The sequence below is a fragment of the Trifolium pratense genome, linkage group LG7, assembly GCF_020283565.1.
Source record: "Trifolium pratense cultivar HEN17-A07 linkage group LG7, ARS_RC_1.1, whole genome shotgun sequence".
In the NCBI taxonomy this organism is placed as follows: Eukaryota; Viridiplantae; Streptophyta; class Magnoliopsida; order Fabales; family Fabaceae; genus Trifolium; species Trifolium pratense.
The window spans coordinates 37766008-37780699 of record NC_060065.1 but is presented as its reverse complement, the minus strand read 5'-3'; the positions used below and the strand labels follow the sequence as shown (position 1 = coordinate 37780699).

At 33.1% G+C, this 14692-nt stretch overlaps 3 protein-coding genes across 3 annotated transcripts; 1 reads left to right on the top strand and 2 right to left on the bottom strand.

Moving 5' to 3' along the window:
- Nucleotides 1-702: 702 nt before the first annotated feature.
- On the bottom strand, nt 703-1869 carry LOC123896384 (F-box/kelch-repeat protein At3g23880-like). Its single transcript, XM_045946777.1, has one exon. It carries the CDS (start codon nt 1867-1869, stop codon nt 703-705), a length of 1167 nt encoding a protein of 388 aa, XP_045802733.1.
- A 3653-nt stretch (nt 1870-5522) lies between these two features.
- Nucleotides 5523-8465, top strand: LOC123896383 (receptor-like protein 7). The gene has a single exon (XM_045946776.1). It carries the CDS (start codon nt 5523-5525, stop codon nt 8463-8465), a length of 2943 nt encoding a protein of 980 aa, XP_045802732.1.
- A 2532-nt stretch (nt 8466-10997) lies between these two features.
- On the bottom strand, nt 10998-12757 carry LOC123899499 (putative pentatricopeptide repeat-containing protein At1g03510). Its single transcript, XM_045950646.1, has one exon. It carries the CDS (start codon nt 12505-12507, stop codon nt 11182-11184), a length of 1326 nt encoding a protein of 441 aa, XP_045806602.1. The 5' UTR covers nt 12508-12757; the 3' UTR covers nt 10998-11181.
- Between the last annotated feature and the right edge of the window lie 1935 nt (nt 12758-14692).

The following is a 14692-nucleotide window of genomic DNA, read 5'->3' as shown; positions in this document are numbered from 1 at the left end:
AGATTATTACTCAATATATAACAAACAAACAAACCAATAATTTACCAAATATCCACATTTACTGCAAGATGAAGAATAGTCGACCGAACAGAACAAACACAGACAAAGCAAAACAAGAAAACGAAGTTCTAAACTGCATTGGGATATATATGCAATGCTTTCTGATCTAACTATCGAAAACGGCACTTGTTTGATACCGTTAGACTTTATTTTACCTATATCTTCTTTCAATTTGTCAATATTCGAACAACCAGAAAGGATAAGAGTTTTCACGGATTGCTAAGACTTACCACTTGGTCTATATCTATTGGCATGTGGCGGAGACGTCACATGTACCACTTGGTCTAATCGGAAAGCCATAAACAACCTTGTGGAGTTGATTCTTCTGGAATTACTTACAGTGTGAGAAGCTGTAATGGTAACCATTGTTGTGTTTCTTAAGTTGTACAAAATAACTTGAAAACAAAATAATGACATGGAATTAATGGAAAGAAATACAAACTGAACAACAAAGAAAAGATAATCAAAGTAAGTGCTTACACAACATATTTCAACAACTAATTTATAATAATCCAAGCAATGCAACAATCAGAATTTAGAAAAGTACAAAAAGAATAACATAATTAAACATAAATTAACATATATGTTGTAGTAGTTGAATCTCATGCTCAAGTGGCACAACGCTGTATCTAAATCCTATCATTAAGAGCAAGGTGATATCAAACTCTCAATGCAAAATTCTGTGCAGGGAGATATCATATTATAAATACTCTTGTTTTCAAACTTAATAAACTTAAAAGTACCAATCCTTGGATCATAAACAATCAACTTCAAACCCAAATCTCCAAAATATTGAAGCAACACTTGGTCATCCTCAAACATATAGAATGCCTTGGTCAAATAATATGACTCACTAGGATGATCTTGCATGTATAAAACACTGAACAATTTAGTCCAAGATTCTTTATTTCCATATTCTTTCATAATCCAAATATCATGACCATACATCATGCACAAGCAATCCCTCAGCACACTCAAGTACGAGATAGTCACATCTTCCTCTCGATGATCAGGCAGCAAAACCTTTTGATAAGACTCCTTTCCCAAATCAAGAGATACAACAAAACATGATTTTTCCCCCCAAGGTTTAGAAGTCAACCAATTAATCGTGCCACTGACAAATATTCCTGAATCCATTTCGGGCGTACTATCAAAAGGGAACTCTTGTATATTTTTCCAAAAATTGGTACCCAGAGTATTAACCTTCACTACAGTTTTGCCAACAGAATCACCAACACTATCATGCACATAGTATGATAAAACAGCAACCACTTTATAATTATTCGTAACAAAATCATATCCGAAGCCAAATGTCCATTGAGACATATAACGTGGTTCTTCAAGACGGGGCAATTCCTTGACTTTTCTAATGGAAGGATTCCACAATAGAACATAGTACACATAAGAGTACACTTGGGCAAGACAAAGAATACCATTGTAAGAGGCAACGATTTCATGATGTGCACAACTATGATTGTTTGAAGGATACTCGAGCTGTGTGACGTCCTTATTGGACACAGTGGTGGAAACACAATGGAGTGGGCAAGAAGTAATAATGTACTTGTGTAAAGGATTAGAGTAGCTTAAAAAGTGGAGGCGGCGCGTGGTTGACATGTTAAGGTGTTTTTTGGCGAATTTAGGATTACATATTAGAGAATTCCACGACTTACAAACACATCGAAATTGAAGGAGGAGTTTCACGGATAACCTACAAAGGATTTCTTCAACGAGGTCAAATGAAAGAGTGGCCGATTGAAGATAATCAACGGAAGAGAGTTGGTTGTTGACGGTAAATGTTTCCTCAATCATTGGCCGAGAAGAAGAAGAAGAAGAAGAAGAAGAAGAAGAAGAAGAAGAAGAAGAAGAAGAAGAAGAAGAAGAAGAAGAAGAAGAAGAAGAAGAAGAAGAATCTCCTGCATTCATAAACGGCAGCATTGTGTTACTCTAGCAATATACAAAAAAAATAATAGGCTTAGCATTACATTGTATATTCACTACAGTATTATATAAAAAAATTGTATATTCAGTAATATATTGTATATAAAAATAAAAATAGAGATAGGATCAAATGACACATGTGTCACAATATGATTGACGCCAAATTATAATCATTAATTAAATTTAAGCTAAAATATATTTATTAAGTGAGTCATTTGATCTTAATTTTCATGTAATTAATGTGTGATCTTTACCAATAATGATATTAATTTTCTCTATCTCCGTCATATTCTTTTTTTCACGGAATCAATCATACATATTTTTTTTTTTAAATAAATTATTTGAGTGTTTTTTTTTATAACAAGATTTGAGTGTTTTCTTATCTTTTTTTAATTATAAAAAAATATTATGAGCATGATGTTTTGAGGGGAAAGTCCTCACTACTTGTGCTTGATGTTTCTTATATAAATATATAAATCTACCAAATTTCCCACATCAAGGATCTTTGCACAACTTGAATCTTAGCCATACAAATTTAAAATTAAATATATAAATATAACTAAAATCCGATAATAATAATAATAAATTAGCATTCAAATTATTCAAAACGTTAGAAAAAAAATAAATTGTACCGACAATGCCCACAAGGGCGAGCTGGGCACCTTGTGGCCATCCTATGCCAAGGTTTTCACTAATTCATAAAAGTAATTACCGTTTAAGACCTAAAGATTGTCTTCTTTTTAAATCCAGGAAAAAATATAAAAGCAAAAAAAAAAAAAATCATGTATTTGTATCGCAGACACGTATCGAATTTTAAGTCGTATCGGAGTAGAATCTAGTCATATCTGATACGTATCGGTTATTTTAATTTTTTTAAATAAATTGTGCGATATTTCTATGATACGCAATTTAACACTTATCGCTAATTAGGTTGGCCGAATTACACTATGGACAAGAATAGAATAATTAAGATTCCATATTAATCGGTTTATTTAAAGAAAATCCTAACAGAATATTCGTGATTAGAGCGGAAATATATGCATCGCATATATTATGCATCGCTTATATTTCGCCAATTATTAACTGAGTTAATAAATCTTTACTCCCTGCATTGTTAGCGAGTTTTGTTTAACACGTGGAATTTATTTATTTCTTATTTATTTTTAAAAGACATGTCATTAAACATTGTAAAATTATTATTTTTTTAAAAATCAAAAAATGAAAGAAAGAAGTGTTGTGTTCTTATTCCTTCCCTGTTCACATCATTTTCCCCGTAAACCATGGGCAGATCCAAAGCCCGGCTAGCCCGGGTACTTGCGCAGGCTCGGATAAACAAAATTGGTATTTTAAGGATTAATTTAGGCAAAATTGAGATTTTTAAGGGTATTTAGAACAAAACTGAGTTTTTTTTTTGTTCAAAACTGAGATTTTTCAATGAAAAACTGATATTTTTGTTTAAAACTAACATTTTGCCCGGACTTTATAAATTTTCTGGCCCCGCCACTGCATGTAACACTAGTACACGAATGAAATTTTATATAATTCCCACATAAATTAATCACCAAATATATAAGATTTCACAAAATAATTCAAGTTAGAGTATACAATCGGTAATCGGTGGCGGATCCAGAAATTTTGTGAAGACTAAAAAATAGTATATATATTTTTACTAAAGAAATATATTGCAAACTTTTACAAAAATACACAACTATAGTGACAAAAAAAACTCAAAATGCATAGCTATATATGTAATTAACCTCTATGGAATTTTAATACCAACATTGTAAAAATTCTCAAACTATATATCTATATATGTAATTAAACTACCATTTAATAAACTAAAAGCAAGAGAAATAGATAAAAAGTGGTTGGGAGATAAGAAGTTGATGTTTCAATGAATTAAGAGAGAAAATGTGTGAAAATTGAGAAGTTAGAGTAATAAAAAATCGAAAAATAAAAAGGTAAATCAGTTGTGAGTTGGATAGTGCACCCAATTACGAGGACTTAAAAATAATATTAATACTAGTATTAAATTAATATTGTATTACTTTATCCGGTCCTTAATATAAGAAAACTTTCACTTTTTAGATACATTGAAACATTGATGTATCTAAACCATATAGTATAGATACATCAATATTTTAATGTATCTAAAAAGTATAAGTTTCCTTATATTAACCACGGGAGGGAATATTATTTTTGGAATGAAAAGCATGAAAATTAGGCGGAATGACGAGCATACAAACAAACCTCTCAGTTCACATGATCTAAAGTCCTCAATCCTCATACATACACATTGAGGGCACTATAGAATGACCTCAATCCTTTGGAACCACAATTCACGCTTCATCGAATGAAAAAAAATACATTCTTTTGTTATGATTTTTTATTCGTAAAAAAAAATCTATTATGTTTTCTAAGTTCTAGATTTTGTTAGTTTCAAAATACTGTAATACAATAATACATAAACCTACGAAATAACATTTCCAAGTCTACCGTCAAAAAAAAAAAAAAACATTTCCAAGTCTACCATAAAAGTATAAAGTGATTGGTTGTCTCCTAGAAAACGTATGCATGAAGGAAAAGAGAAGACCAAAAAAAAAACTAAGAAAAAGTATTTTGTTGAATAGAAATTTATAACCATTACTACTATGCATTAAAAAAATTAAGATCATCAGGTCTGTAGAGAAAGAATTGAAGCAGAGAAAAAAATAAATTCAATTTTTTTTTTTACAATGTTGGCAATGAAAATCGAACCTAGGACCTCATGCATATTAGTCAAATATTTCTTTTGTCACAATTTCATGCTATGTGGTGACTAAAAAGGAGTTTGGAGTTTATCCTAAAAGCTAATTAAGGCAAATAAAATTATTTTTTATTATTTTTTTTAAGACAAAGTGATATTACTTAAAACTTACACATATTTTTAATTGATTTTTAATGAAAATATTCAACCTAATAATATAAACATTTGTCAATTAAACGAAGACTTAAAATTTGTAAAAAAAAAAAAAAAACTTACAATATCAACTTATTACTATTATCTTCTTTTAAAAAAGTTCAAGCCGGACAAATATTAAGGAATGATTAGCAATTTAGATAGCTAGCGCCGACCGAAAAATTATTACTGAAATTAGGGAAGCCAATCGGGCGGGAAATAAGCGAGGAGTACTTTATCACTTCATTTCTTACCATCTGAAAAAAAAAAATATACAATAAAATTTGATACAGAATGATGCATATTTTTTGCCACGTCAGTTTGTACCACTATTGAGTTCAAAGTCCTTTATGTACTAGTACTAGTCGTATTTTAGTTTTGTTGGTCAATACCTGAATGTTGAGAAGAATTTAGTCTTGTTAGAACTTGGAAAAATAGGTTGATCTGACATCGGGTGAGTGGAGTTTGTGAAAGATGGATGGGTCACCTATAAATGGTAGAGATATCATATGCTCAAAAGCAAAAAACCATCTTAAACATTAAACCATTTTTTTATTGCAACTTTTGTTTCTCATAATTATCTGCAATGAATATGACTTCGTGGGTTTTCTTGTTATCCTTTTGCCTCATAAACCTCAGCATCAATATTGTTTTTGCTACTAGCCATTGTCTTAGTCATCAACAATCTTTGTTGCTCCAATTGAGAAAAAACCTCATATTCAACTCAACTAAGTCCATAAAACTTGTTCAATGGAATCAAAGCAAACATTGTTGTGAATGGAATGGAGTAACATGCAACAAAAAAGGACATGTTATAGCTCTTGACTTAAGTCAAGAATTTATCTCTGGACAAGTTGATAATAGTCTTTTCAACTTGAAGTATTTGCAAAGTTTGAATTTGGCCTATAATGAATTTCATTCTGAGATTCATCCAAATTTTCAAAACCTAAAGAATTTGAGGTATTTGAATTTATCAAATGCTGGTTTTGAGGGAAAAGTTCCAATTGAAATTTTCCAAATACTCTCACTACATGTGCTTGATGTTTCTTATAATCTTGGTCTTCATGGTTCTCTACCAAATTTCCCACATCAAGGATCTTTGCACAACTTGAATCTTAGCCATACAAATATTTCAGGACCAATTCCAGAGTCTATTCACAATTTTAGGCAATTGTCTACACTAGATCTATCAAATTGTCAGTTTAATGAGACACTTCCAAATTCAATTTCTCATCTTACCCAACTTGTTCATCTAGACTTGTCATTCAACAACTTCACTGGTCCACTTCCATCTTTTAATAGGTCCAAGGCCCTCAAAGTTTTATCCCTCAATCATAATGGTTTCAAGGGTGAAGTTCCATCTACTCATTTTGAGGGACTTGTAAACCTCACCATCATTGATTTAGGAGATAACTCCTTTGATGGAAGAGCCCCTTCATCTTTGTTTAGACTTCAATCTCTTCAACAACTCATGCTTTATTACAACAAATTTGAGGGTATATTGGAAGAATTTCCAAATGCTTCTTGGTCATTGTTAGAGATGGTTGATTTAAGTGGAAACAATTTTGAAGGGCCTATTCCTATGTCTATATTCAAACTTAAAAGACTTCGTTTGCTTCAACTTACCAAAAACAAGTTCAATGGTACTATACAACTTGATGTGATTGGCAGGCTACAAAATTTGAGTACACTTGATCTTGGACACAACAACCTGTCTGTTGATGCAAATATAAGGGATGATCGTGAGGCGTCATCTTTTCCTAATTTGAAAACTCTTTGGTTGGGTTCATGCAATTTAAGAGCATTCCCTAAATTTTTGAAATATAAATCCTCAACCATGCTCTACCTAGACTTGTCAGGAAACCAAATTTCAGGAACAATTCCCAACTGGATTTGGAAATTTGATTCTATGATCGTTCTTAATATTTCCTATAATTCTCTAACAAATTTTGAAGGGCCTTTACAAAATCTTAGTTCAAATTTGTTTAAACTTGACCTTCATTCCAACCAATTACACGGCATTGCGCCGACATTTTTTAAAAATGCCATCTATTTGGACTACTCAAGCAACAGATTCAGTTCTATTAGCTTGACAGACATTGGAAGTCAAATGCCTTTCCTATATTATCTCTCTCTTTCAAACAACAGTTTTCATGGAACAATCCATGAATCCTTTTGTAACATTTCAGGTCTTAAAGCACTTGATCTTTCCTATAATAGCTTCAATGGAAAAATTCCTATGTGTTTGACAAGAAGGAGCAACACTCTTAGGCTACTAAATCTAGGTGGAAACAAGCTCAATGACCATATTTCAGATACATTCTCAACATCTTGTGATCTAAGGTTGCTAGACCTCAGTGGGAATCTTTTGAAGGGAACCATACCTAAATCTTTGGCATATTGCAAACACCTTCAAGTTCTAAACCTTGGAAACAATCAATTAATTGATACATTTCCTTGCTTCTTGAAGAAAATTTCCTCTCTTAGAGTCGTGATTTTAAGGACAAACAAATTGCATGGCCATATTGGATGTGACAATAACAATGGAAATTGGGAGACACTTCAGATTGTTGATCTAGCAGACAACAATTTTAGTGGTAGATTACCACCATCACTTTTACAAAGCTGGCAAGCATTGATGATTGATGAAGATAAAGGTGGCAAGTTTGGTCATTTATTTTTTAATCTCTATGATAACTTCAATCCTGTGAATGTCAAAACAGCAATAATAGATCTTAGTAGTGAACTTCAAATGAAGTTAGCTAAAGTTATAGCAGCAGAACCACCTTTTTTGCTTGACCATATAGTCTCTCATATTTTTGAGGAAGGTGTTGGTCTAAGAAGTTATGAGGATTCAGTTACAATTGTTAACAAAGGTAGACCACAGAATTTGGTTAAAATCCTCATTGCTTTCACTTCATTGGATTTCTCATCTAACAACTTTGAAGGACCAATACCAGAAGAGCTTATGAATCTTACAGCACTGCATGCTCTTAACTTGTCACAAAATGCTTTCTCAGGTAACATACCTTCTTCTATAGGCAATCTAAAACATCTCGAGTCCTTAGACTTTTCTATCAACTCCTTAACGGGAGAGATTCCTACAGAGCTTGCAAGTTTATCATTTCTTGCAGTCATGAACGTTTCCTATAATCACTTGGTAGGAAAAATACCAACTGGAACACAAATTCAATCATTTCTAGCAGATTCATTTATAGGAAATGAAGGGTTATTTGGACCTCCACTGACTCAAATTTCAAATGGAAAAGGGTGCTCACCACCACAACCACAAGCAACTGAAACACATGATGAGAGTTCAAATATTGACTGGAATTTCTTAAGTGTAGAGTTAGGATTCACTTTTGGCTTTGGAACTCTGATACTTCCTCTTATTCTTTGGAAGAGATGGAGAATATGGTACTCCAAGAAGGTTGATGACATGCTTTATAGGATCATTCCTCAGCTTGATTTTGTACATGAACATCATGGAGGAAAAAAATATAGAACTTTGAGGTGGAAGCCATACTGATTCTAGAATGTGTACTCTATTTTTGGATTTTGCATTATTTATTGATCCTCTTTTGATTAGTGTGAAAATAATAAAAAAATCTTTGTATTCTTTTGTTTAGAATCTTACTTCCTGACCAAAAAAATGCATTGACAAGAGAAACAAAGCAAAAGAAATAGAAAAGGAAAGAAGGAGAAAAAAATAGTCATAAAGAATGACAACAACTAAGTACAAACAATTTTCAGAATCTCTAACCGATCATTCCTGATATTGCACTTAAATTGCCCACTAAAGTAAAGAAATCCTCATAATTATAGTATTATTTATAGACAAAACCATGGTCTCATCATGCCACACATGCACACAGAGATTATTTTTTTTTGGTTAAATATATGCACACATAGATTAATTACAACATATACCAAATGTGAGTTATTATTAATCAATTCAAAATTACAAACTATAGGCTCCATTACCTTTAACAATGTATAAAGAAGTGCAAGATCATTCATTCCTGATGCTGTCATTGTTATAAACATTGACTCCACAAGATATGCTGTTCATTTCCCTAAAATGATCCATCCATTCCACAGAATAAACTTTAAAAAAAAATTATTAAAATAATAGAATAATAAAATTCACAAATTAATAAATTTAAAATGAACAAAATTTCACCCATCACAAAACATGGTTAATTGCTTGAGTTTTGTTAAACGCCTTTAGTTAATTTGTCAGCTATTAGTTTGGTTAGAAATTTAACCTATGTGTCACTATTGGTCACTCTATTTAGCTTCAGCAAGCTTTATGATTATGTAGAAAAGAATAATAACCTTGCTATGGTTGATCACACCAGAAGTAAATATTTGGAGTTAGTTCCGTTAGTTAGATTCGTTCTAAAGAGGTTAGATTAGTTATTAGTTACTTGTGCGTTTCTTGCTTGAGGGATCTGCTCCTTTGAGAATACTCCTATCTGTAACCTTGCTCTGTTTCTTTGAGAATTAGATCATGGAAGATCACTCCAGTCCCTTCTACCTGTATCTGTCTGATTGTCCTGCATTCATTCTTGTTTATTTTTTTCCCATACAAGAGACAATTTGATAAGAATTTAAGGGAAGCTAGTGTCTATTTTAAAATTAGAGGGGATCTCTCTATCAATTAAAGAGACCTCAAGGGAGATATTTATAATTTTCCATAATTTTTATGATGTAAGAAAGTTTAAGGATTTAATATAAATTTGCAAATATTTTACTGATGATGATAGACATGTTGATGTGCATGATAGATTTGTTTGCATGATCCACTTCTTACTGTTAATAGAAATGTTGATGTGCATGACATACTAGACAGTAGTAACACTGAGCAAACATTTAAAACGTTCTAGTAATTGATTTCTTATTTTCCCATATATATTATAATATTCTAATCTTACACATAAACAAGATTGACATATTAAAAAGTAGACATTTTTGAAGTTAGGAATTAGGATATTGATATTCACACAAAAGTAATCAAGTACTCCTAAACCATTATACAAGCTAACTAAACAGTAATCAAATCTACCAAACATCAAAATCAAACAAAGTCATGGTTCAGCACAGATTTGAAATCTCCCTTGTTTCTGAAATGTGGGATGGTCACCTAGCCGTGTCTTAGTGTTTACCTTGATCTTAAAACAGCAAAGTCATGTCAAGTATTAAAACCAGAAGATTCAAGTCACCTTAACAAGAAGTGTGAGTGCCAATTCATACCTGCCTCCGTTAGTTGCAAGTAATGAGTTCACTGGCACTTGCACAGAACAAATAACATAAGATTAAGAACAAAAGCATCTCACGCAGCACAAAGAAGTGTGGGATGATCACCCAGCCTCTTGTAAAGGATGTCGTGTCTATCTCAATCATAAAAAAGAGAAGCCATGCCATGTGTTAAAACGAGAAGATTAAAATCACCTTAACAAGAAGTGCAAATGCCAATACGTATCTGCCTCTGTTAGCTGCAAGTAATGAGTTCAACCCCATCCATTCCCAGAGGGATCCGAATCAACAGTCCCCTTTTCAGTCTAATCCTCTATCCCTTCATTCAAAACACAACACTTCACCAACTCTTTTTCTCTATAGTCTTATACTATCATTCTTTCATTAGAAGAAAAAGAATGCTTTCACTAGATGAAAAAGAGCGAAACAAAAAAAGAGTATCAGGAAAAAAACATTACTTCACAACAGGGTTTTAAATTAGGACACAACTTCTCTATGGTACAATAGGTGTTTTTCTCTATTAAAAATGAAAACAAATGCTCGCAGCTACTCAGAGCTCACAACTGTCCCAACTTTTACACCAACTAAGTGGTTTTAGTGTAGAACAACATCTATGATAATGTCGGTAAGTTTTGTCCTTTAAATTATGGTCCGCAAAAGAAATTTTTAGAGTGTTTAGAAGCTCAAAGTAGTAGCTTCAATTCTACTGCATGTCCAACACATATCCACCACAAGAAACAGTCACTGTGGCCAAAACATCATCCCTTTGCAACTGCAATTGCGGCTACACCAACAATATGTGTTTGTGATTCTCAACAACATTAAAAACTTCTTTTCAACTGTGACCGCAAATTAAAACCACGACACGTGCAATTAATGTCCTGGCTCTGAATACACCAATAATATGTGTTTGTGATTCTCAACAACATAAAAAACTTCTTTTCAACTGTGACTGCAAATTAAAACCACGACACATGCAATTAATGTTATGACTCTGAATGCACAACCCAACTACTACCACCCCTAGTCTTCACTCCCTTCTCTTTCATTTCCCTTATCATTCTATCAGCTTCATCTTGTCTCCCAATACTAGCATAAATCTTAGCCAACAGAACATAATTCGCAGCATTATCTGGCTCAACCTCAGCCAAAGCCTTCCCCGCTATCTCAGCCAACCCCAACTCTCCATAGTTCCTACAAGCACCAAGAAGAGCACCCCATGCCTTAGCAGTGACCTTCACAGGCATCCTTTTAATAACCTCATAAGCTTCATACAATCTCCCACACCTACTCAAAACATCAACCAAACAAGAATAATGTTCGCTATTCGGCTCAACACCATAATCCTTATGCATCCTCATAAAACAATACAAAGCCTCGTCATCCAACCAAGCATGACTACAAGCTTTCAAAACACCAAGAAAAGTAATCCCATCAGGCTTCACACCCGAAACTTCCATTTCTCGAAAAATCTCCAAAGCTTCCTTAGCTTCACCATGCAATGCACAAGCCGATATCAAACTACTCCAAACAACTACATCTTTATCACAATCCCTCATCTTCAAAAAAACTTTACGCGAATTCATCAAACAACCGCATCTACCATAAGCTTCTATCAACCCACTACTCAATTGAGGATGCCAATCAATATCATTCCTTATTGCATAACCATGAATCTCTTTAATCAAATTCAACGCCGCAATTGAAACAGAAGCCGGAAGAAGAGCAAGAAGCGTGATCAAAGTCGGCTTGAGTCTCAACTCAATCATTTTACGGTAGAAATTTATAGCTTTAAAGGAAGCATTGTTTTGATTCGATAATGATAAAGCAGCAATAATTGGGTTGAAAGTGGACTCATTACGTGGTACATTGATGAGATTAAATAGGTTAATAGCAGTTGTTATATGTTGTGAACGTGAATAAAGTGCAATGATGGAGTTCCAAACAATGATATTTCTATGAGGAGTTTCGTCGAACAGTTGGTGTGCAGAGTTGAGGGAAATGCAATGACCGTAGAAGTTGAGGAGGGAGGAAGAAAGGAATGGGTTGTTTTCGAGGAATGAAGATTTGATGAGGTGAGAGTGAATGGAAGTGGCGAGATGGGGAAGGTGGAGGGTGGTGCAGGATTTGAGGACAAGAGTGAAGACGTGTGGGTCAAGGGACATGTATAAAGTGGAGTGCATGTTGTGGAAGATTGATAAAGCTTGTTTGTGACGAGATTGGTTTACGTGTGATGTTATTAGCTTTGTCATTGAAAGGAGACGCTGGTGATTGGTTGAAGCTGAATTCAAAAAGGAGGAACAAGATGCCATTGCTTTCAATTCAACAAAACACCTCCACAAAATCAGTATACGAGTGACAAAGCTAAATGGAGCTACTTCTTCGATGGAAACTGAGATACAAAAGGTAAATTTCTTTTGTGATGTTGAGATCCATCATGAACTAGACTTTTAATTAAAGTTTTATTTTATTTTAAAAGATTATACATTTTTTTTAACCCTTGACTTCATAACATATTTTTCAAAGTTTGAGGTTAGATTTTAAGATTAAACTTTGTTTTCAAAGTACTGTTAGATTCAAATTGATTCATAAACCCTAGAGTTGATCATGTTAATCATCAAGAAAATACTTTAGCCATAAGCGGAAGCGTACCTGAGTTTGAGTTCGCCATATGTGATGATCAAAGGTCATGGGTATGTGTGATCTTCCAACCGCAGAATTCCTTATTGGCTCCTGAAACCTCTTCTGATGGGGATGAAGAGAGAACTTTTTGACTGAGCGCCGTTTTCACGTTATTCTGCAATTGGGGACCATAACCCCTATAAATAACCTTAGGGTTATTTCCTATTTTTCAATTTTCTAATTTGGTCCCTCATTAAATTAGATATTGACTTATGGTATCTACACAATAAATTGTCTTTCATGATATTTATGCTTTTAGCCATAGACTTATATATTATTAATTAGACCACTGATGCTTTGGCTAATTACATAATGGCCCTAACACATGTAATATTACTATTGTGACCCAAAAATCCTAACAATCTCCCACTGGTCACATATGTAATTATACACATGTGTTAGACTTTATGAGCTCAAAATTTGCCATTATATTCCTTAAGCATATCCAAATTATCTCGTCCATTAGTCATGCCAATATATAGAACCAAGGTGATTTTCGTTACATTAATCATAACTAAACCCATCAATGATCACCAATAGTGACACAACTAAATGACATAGATCCATCATGAAATGTGTAGCATGAAAATCACATGAAATTGGTCTGTATATGTCGATTTTCAACTGGTCCTCTTTAATCCTTAGTGAGATCAAACCTTAACCAAAGTCAGAGTATAAAATTACCAAAACTTTATTTCTGCAGAAAATATTCTTAAGCCTTATTTGAACTGAAGTGTGTCTATATTATAAAAGCATTAAAAATAACAAACTCCCACTAAATCTTAATATCACTTAATGACTTGACACCCATACGAGCAATATGCTTTTTGGGTGAAAAACTTTAGTAAGCGGATCCGCAAATATGGAGTTTGTACCGATATGCTTTATAGACAACCGTTCACTCTGAACTTAATCTTTAATAACAAGAACTTGATCTCTATATTCTTGAATTTGTCGAGTTCATTGTTATTGAAAATATTCTTTAATAACAAGAACTTGATCTCTATATTCTTGAATTTGTCGAGTTCATTGTTATTGAAAATAGAACTAATAATTTATTGTCACAAATAACTTTAGTGGTGTTTCAATTCCTTATCCACTATGTGCAGCCCCGTGACAAAGTTCTATAATCAGATGCCTCATGATATGTTATCTTTGCATCCAACAAAATCGGAGTCAGTACACCAAATGATCTCAAAAAAAAAAATCTGACCTCCAATACATGAGCATGCAGTCTTTTGTTCTCTTTAAATACTGTATTACCCATTTGGCTGCTTCAAATGGTCTAATCTTAAATTTCTTAAATATCTGCCCAACATCCCAAAAATTGTACGCAATACCTGAACGCATACAAAACTGAATATACATTAGACTCCCTACTACTTATCATAAGGAATTTTCTGCATTTACTTTTCTTTAAAGTTATTCATAGGGCACTGTTTGAGACTAAACTTGTCTCCCTTAGCCACATGGTTTACCATCTTGTCATCGACAAACAAAACCAAGAAAATATATTTGCTCCCACACAACTCATGATATATACAATCATCAACCAAATTCACCTCAAAACCGAATGAGATGATCACTTGATGAATTTTGAAATACCATAATTGAGATGCTTGCTTGAGTTCATATATGGATTTCTTAAATTTGCAAACCATATATTTTGAGTCTTTTGAAACAAAATTTTCCGGCTGCACCATATACACTGTTTCATCAATGTACCATTTAGAAACGTTGTCTTTACATCCATCATATGTAGCTCAAGTTCTAAATGTGTCACCAATGTCATTATGGTCCTAAAAGAGTCTTTCG

Bases quoted from the DNA above. Each gene is read 5' to 3' on its own strand.
- LOC123896384 (XM_045946777.1), bottom strand. From the start codon at position 1,869: ATGATTGAGGAAACATTTACCGTCAACAACCAACTCTCTTCCGTTGAT.
- LOC123899499 (XM_045950646.1), bottom strand. From the start codon at position 12,507: ATGGCATCTTGTTCCTCCTTTTTGAATTCAGCTTCAACCAATCACCAG.
- LOC123896383 (XM_045946776.1), top strand. From the start codon at position 5,523: ATGAATATGACTTCGTGGGTTTTCTTGTTATCCTTTTGCCTCATAAAC.